The sequence below is a fragment of the Mustela nivalis genome, assembly GCF_964662115.1.
Source record: "Mustela nivalis genome assembly, chromosome: 3".
Taxonomy (NCBI): Eukaryota; Metazoa; Chordata; class Mammalia; order Carnivora; family Mustelidae; genus Mustela; species Mustela nivalis.
The window spans coordinates 32,358,432-32,374,341 of NC_139022.1; the positions used below are offsets into that span (position 1 = coordinate 32,358,432).

The following is a 15,910-nucleotide window of genomic DNA, read 5'->3' on the forward strand; positions in this document are numbered from 1 at the left end:
ATCCAGGCTTGTCCTAGGAATACCTTTTGCCCTCCATCAGCAGCTGGTTCAGCCATGGCATGTGACTGGACATCTAGCCTTGGCCTTGACCCAAAGACCCGAGGAGACTTAGCCATCCTTCTGGGAGAGGACAGGACTCCCGCATGTGGCCCGAGATCATGCATTTCCTTACGTTTGAAGCAGGCAGTGTTACCTCTAGCCCGGGGCTTCTTAAGGGACCCAGAGGCCTTTCTCAGTTGGGAGAGCAGGACCCAACGGTCTAGACTCTGATCCCACTGGGCTGAGGACATCACCGCCTGGCCCACCCAGACACTGCTTTGAAAATTCTTGGTCCTTGCTGCCTCTCTGCCAGTGGAGCATACATGCAAGTTGGCACTCACAAGGAGGCACCAAGCTTTTTTTTTTTTTCCCCCTGGGTCATTATTGCCTTAGATTGAGTCTGAGTCTCCAGCTGTGTCTCCATTTAGAAGTGTTGATTGAGCCTGGATCCCAGAGCCTTCGCACTGTAAGCACTTTTTCTTTCCCTTACAGGCAGAACAGATCCCAGTGGTGGTGGGACACCTCTGAGTGGGATGTGACAATGAAAAACATTGTTGCCCTTGTTTCCTCATTTGCCTGACATGGCTCCCCATCAGGGTGTGTGTGTGTGTGTGTGTGTGTGCACACGCACGCTCGTGTGCATGCTCAAGAAACAAGAAGCACACTCCCCAAAGGCTACCCGGCCTCCACGTTCTGTTCCATCAGCATTCCCCTGACATACTGCTTACCCAGGCCACTCATGGTCGGAATTCTGCCCGTGCATCGGACGGGGCCAAAGTGGAGGGGGACAGAGTAGCAGTCTTCAGAGGCCCCTTGACAAGGTCACGAAGACCTCCTGGCTTGTTATGCACTGCACACAGGTACCCCTGCACCAGAAACCAGAAGAGTCTAGGTCCCTGCCCCCACCCCCTGGGAGCTTGCTCTTTGGGAAGAAGGACAGTGAAAACTCCATCTCCTTATTACCTCCATCTGCTTGTTGCCTGCAGCACGGCCAAGGCCTGCCAACGATGGTGACCTCGTCAAAGGGCAGAAGAATTTCTAGTTTCTGTGTGGCCACCAGGGGACAGAAATGGTTCTGATGAAGTCTGTATGGCTCAGAGCCCTGCCCCCAGATCTTCAGAACAAGGCAGGACACCCCCTCTCATCCAGAGGTGGGCCAGGCAGACAGGAAGACCTTCTCCTTTTTTAACGTCCCTGTCCTGAGACACGGGCAATGACTTGTGACCCCTGAGGTGACCAGGAAAGTTCCTCCTCTCTTTCTGTATCTCACATCCTTGGGAAGATTTTCAGGGGTTGGAGGGCCCGACATCACCCTGAATTGACCTTGCCGTCACCCTGAATTGACCCTTCTACAACACGGGGCTGCTCTAGGTCATGGTTGCCACCCCAGCCCTTCAGGGACCAGGCTGGTAACAGTCACGAGGAGGTGTAGGACAGTGGGAGTGGTGGGGATGGTGTCAAGCAAACCAGATCTAAGACATTCAAGTCCAACTAAAAATAGACCCACGTGACATGTACTAATCCAGGGGTGAGTTGACCCTGTGGTCCTTAGTTTGTGCCTTTGCAATCTGGACAAGTTATTTGAGCAGAGAACCATGAAGGATTTCTGTGTCCTCCTTCTCACCTGAAGGAGGAGGAGAGAGCACCAGAGGGAGATGCAAGCACCAGGGGTAGAAGAAGAAGAGGAGAGATCTGAAACCATGGGAATTTGAAGATGTAGGAGGTGCCCCCCCCCCAACTTTTTCTTTTTTGAGCTGAGGACAGGTGATCAGGGATCTGGGACAAGTCAACAAGGGCCCCCTACATGAGGGACTCAACAGTAAATCGAAATGCATGTGTGCCTGATTCTCCTGCTTGGTCTTCTGGGATCTCATGGTGGGGATTCAAGGATGCGTGAGTCAAAGATTGTGATCTGCCTTCCACTTGTGCCTGGAAGGGAGCCCCAGGAGGCCGGGGGTGATGTGGGCAGCAACAGCTTCCCTGGTCTTATTCCAGAGAACACCAGGGAGATAAAACCCTCTTTCCAAGAAGTATCCTACAGCTGGAATGCCAGGGTGTGCAAGATAATTTAGTTATGTGGCCCTGTCTGAAAAGGCCAGTTGGCAAAGTGAGAGAGCCAGCCCTTCCCAACTCTGCTCTCCTCTTTCTGCTGGCATCAGAGAAAAGGTCTCTGCTTCTGTCAGTCTGTCTCACACGTTCCCAGCACTTGGGCCTCAGCCTTGGTGCCTTTTTGCAGGCAGTAGTATGTCAAATATGCGACATTTTTTTCGTTATTGTTTTCATTTTATTTATTTTTGGCAGCGTCTTTGAATTATGGTGAGATGTTGGCCTTTCCATTTACGGTGGTGATTTGAAGTATCCTTTAAAAACGTAAGGTGGTGATTAAGTACTGTACAAAGAACAGCAGTGGTGGTAGGAGCATTATGGTAATGATCATAAAGCTGGCGGAGAGGCTAGTGAGACGGTAGAACATGACCCTTGATGTAGGCGAGGCTGCTGGTTGGGTCTTACTTATCTTTAGAGGAGGATGAAAACACGGACAACCACAGGAGGAATGAGTGGCCGAGTGTCCCGGGTTACGAGACAGCAGCTAAACCCAGCTCTGGGCTACCTGGCTTATGCACCCTTCAGGATTCAACCTGTGCCACTTCTTACAGGAAGTCCTCTGGGATGCGTGGCTCTGAAGTCATCTCTCTTCCCATATGCTGATCACCGTCCACTTTCTCTGGAGCCAGCTATATTGTTGGAGGTCGTGAAAGTGGATGCCTGCTTGGGGGTGGGGGAAGAAGACCTATAGGGAACTGTAAGGCATGGGCCCCATTTCATGGTAGACAAGCAGAAATGCAGGCCAAGGGTGGCCACACTTTCCAATTTCTCAAGAAAAATCCGAAATCTAAATTCTTATGTGAAATTTCACTATTTTTAGCGTTGACAAGAAACATTCGTTAGGCCCAGGGCTGGATCCTGTATCGGGCACCCTCAGGTGACACAGAGGAAAGGTTCCAAGTGAAGATGGCCATCAAGCTGAGAGCCCTCACACCCGGGTCCTGCAGATGATGGAACCGGGGATGCAAAATCACAGCTAGAGCGGGTTGTGCAAGTCATGTGTTTCCCCATAAGACTGGGCCCTCCTGGCCGGCAGGGAGGAAGATGCCTGAGTCATCAGACCCTGCCTGACCAAGGCCAACCCCAAAGCCCTTGGCCACATAGGCCTGGGGCAGGGTGAATGAGAAAATCCAAAAGGACAGGTGTCCACCATCCAGGGAAGTCTGAAAACACACAGCAGAGATGTTCTGGACAGACACATGCCTAGGAGGGGTTTCCAAGTGGGACCTGGGGAGGGAAGGTCACTGTGCTGGGGTACAGCAGGCTTGGTAGGACTGTGACTCCTGGCAGTGGGAAGACTGTGCTGGAGAGGAGGGATTCCATCCCTGGATGGGCTTTGACAGCAAACTTGCTCCAGGATGGAGAGGAAAGCCTTGGATGCAGAGTCGGAAAAGGTGGGTGGAGTGCAGAGAGGCTATTTTAGGCAGGCCTAGGAGTACAAAGGCCCAGAGGCTCCTGGGGCTGGGCCGGGGCAGGTGAGGGCAGCAACCTGACTGAGCTCTGGGAGGGAGGCCTCTCGTCCGGGTGGAGGATCCTGTATTCAGAGACTGTAACAGAGGGATGGGGAGGTAGTTGGAGGGGACAGGAACTTCAGGCAGAGAGGAACTGGGGACTAAGGAAGCTTGCATCTTTCTGGAAGGGTAAAAGTTGATATTTGGGATAGTCCCTGCAGTGCATGCTTCCTCCCATAAAAGCGTCTTTCAGACTCTGGAGTTTCCATCTCAGGCCTCCCCAAGCCGGTCCCATTCTCCTGCCCCGTTCTGCCCCAGGGCGCCCAAAAGAGGGTGAGGCAGCTCTTTGCGCCCCTAGCCTGACGGGTGGAATCCGGGCGCCCCACGGACTCTCTGGGTGGGGATGCTCAGGCGGGCGCCGCTCGTTCGAGGTTGTGCGCCGCCAGGGCGCGTGGCGCGCCCGATGGTGGCCGGCGGCGGGGCACCCCCAGTCCGGCCCACGGCGCTTCTCTGCCGCCGCCTCGGGGTGTCTCTGCTTCGCTGCGAGCCGGAACCGCGGCGGCGGCGGCGCGAGGAGGGGAGCAGGCGGCGGCGGCCGCCGCGCCAAGAAGCGCCGGGTCACCGCAGGCTGAGGCGCCCGCCGTCCCCGCCCTCCCCCTCGCTCGCCTTCTCCTCCCTCCCGCCTCGCTCGCTCGCTCGCTCCTTTCCTCTCCCCGCCTCCCCTCCGCGCTCCCCCGCCCTCCTCTCCGCGCCTCGCCTCCTCCGCCCCGCGCCCTGCGGTGCTGCAGCTGCGGGCGGCTCCAGCTGCCCCCAGATGTGGGCTGGGCGGCGCGCGGGGAACTTTCGCGCCGGCAGCGAGTGCGGGGCCCCGGCTGCGGTCCGGCTGCCATGGATCCGCCGGCGGGAGCCGCTTGCCGCCTGCTCTGCCCCGCGCTGCTGCTGCTGCTGCTGCTGCTGCTGCCGCCGCTCCTGCTGCCGCCGCCGCCCGCGGACGCCCGGCTTGCAGCTGCCGCCGACCCCCCAGGTAGGTGCAGCCGGGTCCCCACGCCCCACGACCCCCGTCGGCCGGGCCCCGCCCCGCGTGCTCCGCCGCCCCCTCCCCAGGCGTTGTCCAGCCCGACTTGGGCAAACTCCGCGCGCCCCGCCCGGGGCCAAGTTGGCCAACTTCGGGGCTGGGTTGGTCGCGCAGGGGGCGCCCCGCGGCGCACCGGAGCGCCTCCGGCCGGAGGGGAACCTCGGAGCGTTCGCGGCTCCCGGGACGCGGAGCAAGGAGATGGAGGGCCGGGAAAGCCCCGCGGCCGAGAGCGCGGCGCTAGCCCCAGCGGGTCCTGGGGAGCCAGGGCGAGGCGGCGCCGGGGCTCGAGTCCGGGGACGCTCGGGAGGAGACGGGTGCTGAGCGCGCCGCCTTGGGCCCTGAGGACTGATGCGGCGCCCGGGGTGGGGGGGAATACCTGAGCACCCGAGGGACCCTGCTCCACCCCTCCCTGTCCTCGGGCGCGCGGGGAGGGGGCCGGCATGGTCCAACCGAGAGCTGGACACGGAGGACAGGCCGCGCGTGCCCGGGGGAGCCGAGTCCTCGCCGCTCCGGAGGCTAGCGGTGAGGGCGCCCGGGCGGCGGGGGCCGCGAAGGGGTTGAGGCGAGGCGCACGGTAAGGGGCCAACCGGCAATGGTTTCGGAGCAGCCCCACGTCCTGCCAAGGACGGTAGGTTCAAGGGCCGGGGGCGCTCTGATGGGGCTGTCCCCAGGGGAACTGTGAGGAGCTCTCGAGCTTCAAAACGGAACGGGACAGGGGGCAGAGCGCTTGGCTGACTGGGTCCCAGAGGGGGACTGCCTGGGAGCGGCGGGGTTCCGGAATGGTGGCCCCGTTAACGCCCCTTCCCAGTCGGAAGAAGGCCGGGGAGGTGAAGGCTAGTTTCTGGGGGTTGCCTGGCAGAATGCCCTTTCTTTCGCAGTGGTGGTGGATGGGGGAGGGCTGGGGGGCTGCGGGGCTTGGCGGCGGGTCCCCCGGGCTCCGAGATCTTGGCGGGTCTAACGCCCCTTCCCGTTGCAGGCGGGCCCCTGGGACACGGAGCGGAGCGCATCCTGGCGGTGCCGGTGCGCACTGACGCCCAGGGCCGCTTGGTGTCCCACGTGGTGTCAGCGGCGTCGGCCCAGGCTGGGGTACGGGCCCGCAGGGCAGCCCCTGTCCAGACCCCGGGCTTACCTGGAGACAACGAGGAGGACCCTGGCGGCCGCCTCTTCTACAACGTCACGGTCTTCGGTCGAGACCTGCACCTGCGGCTGCGGCCCAACGCCCGCCTCGTGGCACCCGGAGCCACCGTGGAGTGGCAAAGCGAGTCGGGTGCCACCCGCGTGGAGCCCCTGCTTGGGACCTGTCTCTACGTCGGAGACGTGGCGGGCCTGGCTGAAGCCTCCTCCGTGGCGCTCAGTAACTGCGACGGGCTGGTGAGTACTCACTTCTCTCTCGCTCCTTTCTGCCCACTGCCCTTGCCTGGCACTTGGGAGCTGGTTCCCCGTGACTCCAAGGCCTGCACTGAGGATCTCCTTTGCACCCCAGCGTGCAGGCAGCACCCCGCACAGAAGGAAGGGGTTGGCACAAAGGCAAGTTATTTCAACTGACCCCAGAGGAGTGACTTTGGTGTTCTCCAAAGCTCTGCCAAGTAGCAGAGTGCCTTCTCCCTGATGCCTGCGGGGCACAGGTCTTCCTGTGGTCACCAGTGTGTACGACTCCGGGAGTGTATGCATTTGCATGCGTGTTCTGGAATGTTGGTGTGTGCTCGGATCTGGGAACCCATGCAGATATGTGGATGTGCCATTGTGTGTCTTATACATGTGTGTATCTGTGGGTTTCTGCTCCTTTGGGTGTCTGGGTATCTGTTCAGTGTGTGTCCATGGGCATCTTAACATATGTGATATGTGTTGGGGGGGCACACGTGCTGGAAGTCTGTCTTCTTGTTTCTGTGTGTGCAGGTGGTGGCAGTCCAGGGAGCAGGCAGGCTTTGGTGCTGAAATGCCCAGTTATCCGTCTGCCCCCTGGCTGACCGGGAGCCACTGATTTTTCTGCTGTGGTTTCCTGTTGAACTCCAGCTGGTAATTTGAAAAGTCGGTTTTCTCTCTCTATTTTGAGCCAAGGGGAGCATTTGGAAATGCAGGCTCTGGTGCCCACGGGCAGCCTCTGAAGGACAAGGAGAGAGGCTGAGTCCCCTCCTGGGACTGGTTGGGCCACCCAGTGTGCCTTGAGCCCTGGGACGTTTTCTTGTTTCCAGGGGCCCAGAGGGACCACAGCTTGGCATGAGCGCGGCCTCAGAGGAAGCCTGGATCGATGCTCAGGGAGGCGGCTGACATTGGCGGTGCTTTGTCCGGCCGCCCCGGGGCCTGGCACGTGGCAGAAACCACTGCAGTCTTCTATTTTGGATTGGGGGTGCGGTGGTCAGGCTGGCCGGGCCTGGCCAGACATCTGAAGCCACCCACCGTGGGTTCTGCTCTAATTGCTGCTCAGAGCACTGCTGTGCGGGCGAGTGGCCGCTCTCCCGGCTCTGCTGGCCCCCGAGGCCCCTGTCCTCAGGCTAGTCCTGCTGCTGCCTGCAGAGTCTGCAGTCCCACCAGAGCCCCACAACCACTGGTGTTCTTTTTATGGAGACACAGGAAATGTCACTTGTTGCTTCGGAAAATCACTGCCTTTGGCTGGATTGAGTTAGAACCCAGGCGTATTGCAAACAGCTATAAATGTCCTTGGAGGAGTTGGGTTATTGTGGTGCAGCCTTTTATATGGCCATTGTCTCTGAGGCCATCCGGGGCCTCATAGGTGTGTCTCATTTCATGCTGTAGGTGAATTTCCTAAATAAATTGGTGCTGGGAACTCCAGGATTTGGGGGATCTGACTCAGATGCAGTCTGTAGGTGGGTCAGCTCCTGTGGACTGAGAGATTCCTGATGGAGAGAATTTTATGGGATGCTTTGTCTCTGTATCATTCTTTCATCTGTCATTTGGTGATTCGTTTGTTTAGCCAGAACCTCTTAGTGCCATCTGTCCACTGTGCGGGTCAGGGGTGTGGCTGGCTCAGTGCCCACCTGGAGCTGGGGACCACTGATGGGCTGAGGGGCAGCTCTGGCTTGGGCTTTGACCGTAGGCTCCTGGGGGCTATTTGGAGAATGAGTTGGCAGCAGGTCAAGGGGCAGGTTGGCAACCTTAGTGGAGGGAAGAACACGTGTGCAGGTACTGGGTGTGCGTTGGCCTGGTCGGGACAGGCATGGTGAGATGTCATGAGGACTGGCCACACACCTGCACAGGGTCCTGCAAGGCAGCTGGAAAGAAGATGAGAGTTGGAAGATGTGCTGGGGCTTGCCTGAGGGGTCTTGAATGCTGTCAAGGAAAAAGGGCCTGGAGACATTGGGGCATCAATATTAATTCTGTACTCTTCCTTCCTCCCTCTTCCTTCCTTCCTTCCTTCCCTCCTTTCTCTCTTCTGTCCCTCCTTCCTTCCTTTTGTTTTGGTGTGTCTCTTCTCATTTTATACTAATTAATTCCTTAACCCTTTGAGTCTTTCTGTGTATCACTGATAGATCTGGGGCTCTATACATGGTGCAGAGCTGTGGTCCCCATAGCTATCATGCAGGGGAGGGATCCTCATCCCTGGTTTGCACATGCTCAGATGAGGCTCTGGGAGGTCGAGCAACTTGCTCAAGACCACCATGCCTGCTGGAATCCAGCCTGGTTCCCTCCAGCCCTATGTGCCACAGGGCTCCCAAGTTGGGCTGGGTAGAAGGCACTGAGATGTGCAAAATCTGTGCACTCCTCCCAATAGGCCTTACGTGAATAAATGCATCTCATTCTCCTAGCAACTCAGGCCCTTAACCACCATGCCACATAGGCCCCCGGCCTCTGTAGCATTTATTCTTCCTTCAGAGATAGCAAAACTCACCGAAGCAGGTATGTCATGCTGTAGCATGTGTGCACATCCCCAGGGATCTTGTTAAAATGCAAGTTCTGGTTCAGCACATCTAGGGTGGGGCCTAAAGTTCTGCCTTCCTTCCTTCCTTCCTTCCTTTTCTTTTCCCTCCTTTCCTTTCCTTTCTTTCCTTCTCTCTTTCTCTTTCTGTCTGTATGTCTCTCTGAAAGAGCATTTGTGAGGGCAGGGAATGGCAGAGGGAGAAAGAGAGAGAGAGAGAGAGAGAGACACTCTTAAGCAGATTCCTCACTGGGTGTGGATCTCAAGATCTGGGGCTTGTACTCAAGACCCTGAGATCATGACCTGAGCTGAAATCAAGAGTTGGATGCTTAACCTTCTGAGCCAGCCAGAAATGCAAGTTCTGCATTTCTAATAAGCGTCCTGGTCCTCAGGCCGCCCTTTGAGAAGCAAGGCTCAACAGCCCCATTTCTAAAGATTTTATTTATTTATTTATTTATTTGACAGAGAGTGAGAGAGAGAGAGAGTATATGAGCAGGGGGAGAGAGGGAGCAAAGGGAGAGAGAGAAGCAGACTCCCTGCTGAGCAGGGAGCCTGATGCGGGGCTTAACCCCAGGACCCTGGGGTCATGACCCGAGCTGAAGGCAGACGCTAATGCACTGAGCCACCCAGGTGCCCCATCAACAGCCCTTTTTCTGCAAGAGAGTTCTGCACATTCTTCCACTAGTTGTTCCTTGCAGACGGGTTTCAGTGGACAACAGGTGTGGGGGATGCTCCACTTTGCACTCAGCTTGGGCAATTCAGGGGGCCCATCGCAGTCTCTGGGAATTTCTGTAATAAAGAAAGCTCTTGCACTCTGAGTAACCTGTCATTTCCCACACAGAGGGGACTGTGGAACCCCTTTTTTGCAGAATGTGTCTTCCTGGAAGTTGTGTAGAAAATCCATGGAACAGGGTCCCAGGAGCTTGTACGTGCATTCTCTCTCAAAAAATAAATAAATAAAATCTTTGGACAGCAGTCTTCTAGTCAAGGGGAATCTTATTTCTCAGTATCTGTCAGGATCCTTTCAGTTACAAGTGACAGACTGCTTAAATGTGTTTAAACAATAGCTCTCCTAATGGTAAGTCTTCAGGCATGACTGATTCCAGGTGCTCCCTTTAGGTCATTAGGACACATCCCATCTCCTGCCTCTGTCTTCTTTTGGGTTGGCTTTGTTCTCAAGTGTGGTCCTTCTATTCTGAGTCTAGGGGTATCGTTTTCTGAATAATTCCGCTGAGACCTGGTTATCACTCCGGCCAGCCTGGGCTCTGGTGCTCCTGTGAGGAGCAGGACATGAGATTTGCAGACCCCCAGAAATGGAGAGCGGAAGAGGTGCTGTCCCCTCAGTTACTATGAGATGGTGATTCTGAATCTGCCAAGATGTAGATTGTTCTGGAGTCAGGTAGAGGTGCAGACTTAAGAAATTCCACTTGAAGACATGCTTTGTAAGACATGCTGTGCACTTTATTCCCAGAGTCTGGCAAATGCAGAGTTTCCAGGTTTTTTGTTTGTTTGTTTGTTTGTTTTATAGCCACTAGACAGAAGTCATTCATAACATTCATGAGGAGAGGTTAAGGTTTGTTTTTTCATGATGCATGAGAAAATTATGCTTAATGAAGGGTTCTTGCATGTGTTAATTTCATATTATTCACATATGCTCATTAAAAATCCAGTGAGGGGGGCGCCTGGGTGGCTCAGTCAGTAAGAGTCTGCCTTCGGCTCAGGTCATGATCTCAGGGTCCTGGGATCTAGCCCCGTGTTGGGCTCCCTGCTCAGCAGGGGAGTCTGCTTCTCCCTCTGCCTCCACCCCTCCTCCATCCATGCACTCACTCTCTCTCTCTCTCACAAATAAATAAAAGCTTATTTTTTATAACCCAAGCAGAAGCCTATTGTAATAATAGTAAATAGTAAGTCATAGTTTGCTATTATGTGCCAGACTGCCTGCTGAGTGCCTTATGCCTGCATCTCCTTGTTCAGTCCTCACGATGTCCTATGGCCTGTGCTTGATATTATCCCCATTCTACAGATGAATCAACTGAGTCTCCAAATGCTGACAGCTTGCTTCAAGCTTTGCTGTTGGTATTTGAATGCATGTCTTCCACCCAATGCATGATTTCAAGATCATGCGCACTACATTCTATTGTTGGTTTTGTTTTGTTTTTTTGGCATGCCAACAGAAAGAATAAACATGAAGGAATGCACTTCTGTAAAACATTTTTTACCTTCCCTATTTTGACTCCTGGAGCCCTTCTGAGTCTGGGAGCAGGCCTGGTGGCTGAGTGGCTTGCTGATACACTGCTGACCTGCTCTAGCCTGCAGTTCTTGGGGGGTTGCCTGAGTCTTTGTAGCTGGGTGATCGTAATGGGGACTCCCGTATAGCTGAAGCACCCAGCTCCCTCTCTGCCTCCCACCTCAGGGCAGCTCTGGGGACCCCTCCAGCCTGATAGGGCATGACTAGGCTAGTGGGTGGAAGTCATCATGGGATGGGGAGTGGGAAGGGTCTGAGCTCTGAGGTCTGGTCCTGTCCTGAGGTCTGAGGGGTGGGGGCAGTGTACACCCTTCCCAGGGGGCTCAATGTGAGGCCCCATGATGCTGTGAAGCAGAACTCCCACGGTGTGCCTGAGGTGCAGAGAGACCCAAGGGTTTTTGCCTTGTGGGCTGGGGCCCCTCCACTAGGTACCTATGCTGTCCAGTATTTTTTTTTATTATTTCATTTATTTATTTGAGAGAGAGAGGGAGCGAGCTTGAGTGGGGGTGGGGAGGGGTAGAGGGAAAAAGAGAGAGAGAATCCCAAGCAGATTCTACACTGAGTGCAGAGCCAGTGTGGGGCTCGATCCCAGCATGCTGAGATCACGACCTGAGCTGAAATTAAGAGTGAGGAGCTTGGGTACCTGGGTGGCTCAGTGGGTTAAGCCTTTGCCTTCAGCTCAGGTCATGATCCCAGGGTCCTGGGATTGAGCCCCGCATCAGGTTCTCTGCTAAGCAGGGAGCCTTCTTCCCCAACCCCCGCCTCCTGCTTCACTGCCTATTTGTGATCTCTGTCAAATAAAAAAAGTAAAATCTTAAAAAAAAAAAAAAAAGAGTCGGAAGCTTAACAAACTGAGCCACCCAGGAGCTTGTGTCCAGTCTTTAGTCATTAAGAATCACTGAGGTCTACAGAGAGAAATCATCTGCTGGCCTAAGGGACCATGATGAATTTCATTTTTCCTCACAAGCATCCTGCTTTTGAGGCCATACATTGGGCTCCAGCTGGCACAGGTGCTAGGGTGGGGTGGGCAGGTGTGGCAGGCTCAATCTGTGGGGTTGAGGGCGAGGATGCCTGGGACTTGCAGCCAGTCTTCCTTCTTCCTGCCCCTCCTCCTTGTTGTTTAAGACTCATTCAGTTTAAGTGACAGAGACCTGGCTTACAGTAAATGAAATAAACAAGGGATGTCATGAGCCCGATGACTCTTGGGGTCCTGATGAGTTCAGGCATGGCTGCATCCAGGGGTTCAGGGCTTGTTTCATCACATGTTCTCTACCTTTCAGCTCTATTACTCTCTGTCTCAATATGGTCTTCCCCATGTGGGGACCACTGGCAACTCCTGGCTTAAATTGCTGCCATGGTAGCAATCAGAAATGGAGAGCACTCCTTTCTCGATGGTTCCTGCTAGCATCCTGGAGAGGGCTTTGTTGGGCCCCACTTAGGTTACAGGCCCCTCTTTGAACCAATCGTTGTGATGTAAGCCTGGCCTGAGTTTCTTGCTCATGTTTAGGATTGAAAGTGAGGGTCAGATCCCCAAACTCTGGAATGGATGGATGTTTTACATGAAAGCAAGAGGAAGGTGAATGTGCCGAGCAGATGAAAACAGTTACCACTGCACTCCATCTGACTCTGGGTCCCCATGTCCAGATCTCTTCATGGGCTCCAGACTTGCCTGCCCAGCTGCCTCCAGGGCTCCCTCCCTGGTGACTCCGTGCTTCTGAAATGGAAAGTGGTCTCCACTTTCTTAGATTCCACTCTTTCTTGGGTGGGAATCCCAGGGTCACCCCTCTCCTCCCTCTCCATGACCCGTATATCCAGCCTGCCACTGTCCTAGATGTCTCTGGACTTTATCCCTGTTCCCATCCCTCCACAATGCCTGATCCCAAGCCCTGTCTTTTGCACCTGTGATGAAGATCTGCTGCTATTTGGTCTGTCCCCAGTAACTCTTTCTCCTTACAGCAGCCACACTGATTTTCATAAACCATATATTAAGTTATGTCACTCCTTGCTCAAGATCTTTCAGTGATTCTTATTGCCCTTAAAAAAAAAAATCCAAACCCAGAAAAATATCCAAATCTACCATCCTGGCATTCAGGACAAACTATGACCTGGCCCAGTGGCCTCCAGTTTCATCTGTCACAGTGTCCTTCTCATGCCTGTGCCCCATCACACTGAGCTTTTAGTTCCCCCAACACAGGACACCCCTCATCTCAGGACCTTTGCATAGGTTGTGTCCTTGCCTAGACCACTCTTTTACCTTCGTCTTTACCTGGCTCACTCCGTAGGTCTCAGCTAAATGGCATTTCATCCAGGAAGCGATCCTAGGCATTGTCATGCCAGGTTGCACCCTGTGCTTCTTGGTAACGTGTACCATGTGTAATGTGTACCCACCCAGCTGTGTTCGCAGGGTCCCGCTCTGGCTGGGAAGACCTCACCTGGGAAATGTGAAATGAGAGTTCCCAGGGAGAGGGGGCCAGAAGCCTATGGAGGAAATGGTTGGGGACTTGCTCCCGAGACCCTGTGTAGCCCCCAGAGCTGGCCCATCTTTCCTCATCTGCTCTCTTGCCAATCCCAGAATGCCCACACTCCCTGGGGAAGACCCCCTTGGAGAATGGTTGAAAACTCTGCCTCCTTTCCCATAGGAAAGCACTTGTGCATAACATATGGTTTTATGGTTTTCCTGCACCTACTTTGGGGTTCATGAAACTTGAGTTCAAAACCCTTGGTCTAAATCAATCCAAGTAAGAGAGGGAAGACCCTCCCCCACCTCCCCATTCCTGTATGGGGAAGTGTTGGGTGGGGGTGAGGAGACGTTGGGCTGGGCTCTGGCAAGTCATCTTCTGGACCCTGAGTAAATCCTCTCACCACTGGCCTCAGTTTGTCCAGGTGGAAACTGGGGGCTGGAGTTAACCATTTCTGGGACACTCCCAGGGCAACTCCAGGTGCCTTAGGGACCAGATGGGGATCAAACACAAGTGAGGTGACAGGGTTGGAGGAGGGAGATGTAGGGACCCTGGCCAGCTGAAGCCCCACCTCCCTTGAGAAAGTGTTGCCCCTCAGGAGTGTGGGCTCCTTGCTGCTGAACTCCCCATTGTTTCTTCAGAGAAACCGTGTTTCTGAGTGTGTTGGTATTGCATCCAGTGAGAAGACCCTGTATGGGCCCTGAGGACCCCTGACAGGGCCATCAGAGGCAAGTGTGGAAGTGTTGGGAGGTGAGCTGGCAGCAGGATCTGAGATGGGCCAGGGGTCCCTGCTGGCAGGGGCTGGGAACTTGCTTGAACCCAGCCTGACTTCATCATCCATCACCCTATGCCTCAGCTTCCAGTGTGTCTACAACCTTCTGGCTGGCCACCCCACCACGTCTCACTGGGAGTGACTTGGTGGAAGGGAAGGAGCATCTCAGAGGCTGTTCCCTGCCTGGACGGGGTAGGGACGTGCACTGATCAGTGGCTGCAACTATGGAGGCGGACTTGTCAGGGGTTCGTGCTATAGGGGGCGAGTAGCAGCCTGTGACCCTGACCCACCACCCCATTTGCCTTGTGGGGGCCCCTCAGTTTGGTGTAGGTGCATCCATGATCTGAAAGCCAGACTCATTTATCTGTCTTCCGCCTGGACTCGTTAAAAATCACAGGCAGCCAGTAGCTGATTGCCAGGTGCTGGGGTAAAGACGGGAATGTGGCGTTATTGTTAATGGTTACAGAGTTTAAGTTTTACAAGAAAACAAGAGGTCTGATGATGGTTGCGCAACATTAGGAAAGCATTTAAGAGCACCGAATGACACCAAAAGTGGTTAAGACGGTGAAAAAGGGCATCTGAGGACTCGTCGGATTCGGTAGGTAGTTCAGAGGTGCAGTGGTGCCCCTTGAGCCCCGCTTGTCCAGTTTTCCTCTCCAGTGGGACTCTGTTCTCTGGGGTACTAGTGGTTGCTGCTGTCCCCACACCCCTCTCACCCCCACAAACAGCTTGGTGGGAAAAGGAAGCCATTTTTGGGAGGTTCCCGCCACGGTCTCGAGCTTCACTCTGATTGGGCGGGATTGGATCACGGGACTTTTCCATAGCCAATCACTGTGGCCCAGGAATGCTGTGCGCTGACTGGCTCTAGCCCGAGTCCCGTGCGCCAGCCGCTGCCTAGAATTGTCCGCCGAGAGCGCTTCGGGGTCGCGACCGTCAGTCATGGCCGCGTCACTCTTCTACAGGCTGAGGGCCCTGCTAACCGCGCTGCCCCTCAAGAAAAGGCGGCCAGAGAATCAGTGTCTATGCCCTCTGCCTCTGCTGCGGCATGTGCCCAGTCCCTGCATTCGTCCTGTGAACTAGCCATTGAGGTGCCCCTTTCACAGATGAGGAAACTGAGGCTTGGTGAGTCCCTGGGATCTGTGGGCTCTCCGGGTGTGGGGTCGCCTCGGTGCGCGGAATCCTCTAGGGACAGGCAGAGCGGAGCCCAGCTCGGCCCCTCAGGGAAGGCCAGCACAGTCGATCACTGATCTCTGAGCCTGAGCCGGGGAGGCCGGCTCTTCCCGAGTCATCCCTTGTGACCCTGCGGTGACTTCACTGCGTCGTCGTGTGTGTCTGGCGCTGGTTGTGGCACGTAACGGCGCCGCCCATTCCCGTGTTGGCTTCAGGCTCTTACCGTCCCGTGGCCAGCCGTGGCAGCCGGTCCCCCTGTGCCCCCAGCACTTGGGGAGTGTGGAGTGATGCCAGGGGTCAGCGGGGAGGTAGGGAAGGCCAGAGCGTCGCCCAGGCCTGCTGTGGGGACCATGAGTGCCACAGCCAAGGGGAGCAGTCTGGAGAAACTCATCTGCCCCGAGCCATGGGGACGCCCTCCAGGGGCCTGGTGTGCCCGCCTAGCATCCAGGCTGGCTTTGTTGTGTGGAGGCCTGAGCTGTGGCCTGGGCCTCCCCAGTCTGGTTGCTGAAATCCATACTGGCAAATGCGTATGGATCCCTTCCTGGGACCCTCGGTCTACCAGTGAGCAGACACATCCTTCATTACCCTCCCTGCCCTCCTCTGCTGGGGCAGCCTGGGGGAACATACCTGCGTGTTTGTGCACCTTTGTGTGGGGATGGGTGTGTGTGTGTATGTGGAAAGGTGTGCTTGGGTATGTGTGTGCATGCCTATCTGTATGA

General features: G+C 55.5%; 1 protein-coding gene across 2 annotated transcripts in view; it reads left to right on the top strand.

The window, feature by feature from the left end:
• Window positions 1–4,163: 4,163 nt before the first annotated feature.
• The window catches only part of ADAMTS2 (ADAM metallopeptidase with thrombospondin type 1 motif 2), a 217,824-nt gene continuing 206,077 nt past the window's right edge, over window positions 4,164–15,910 (top strand). Inside the window, exons 1-2 of one of the 2 annotated variants that reach the window (XM_082723550.1) lie at window positions 4,164–4,620; window positions 5,648–6,042. In XM_082723550.1, the coding sequence (XP_082579676.1) occupies window positions 4,485–4,620; window positions 5,648–6,042 (531 nt within the window). In that variant the 5' untranslated portion in view covers window positions 4,164–4,484. Of the gene's footprint in view, window positions 4,621–4,831; window positions 5,194–5,647; window positions 6,043–15,910 lie in introns of those variants that run through there. The other variant, XM_082723551.1, reaches the window with a different exon arrangement.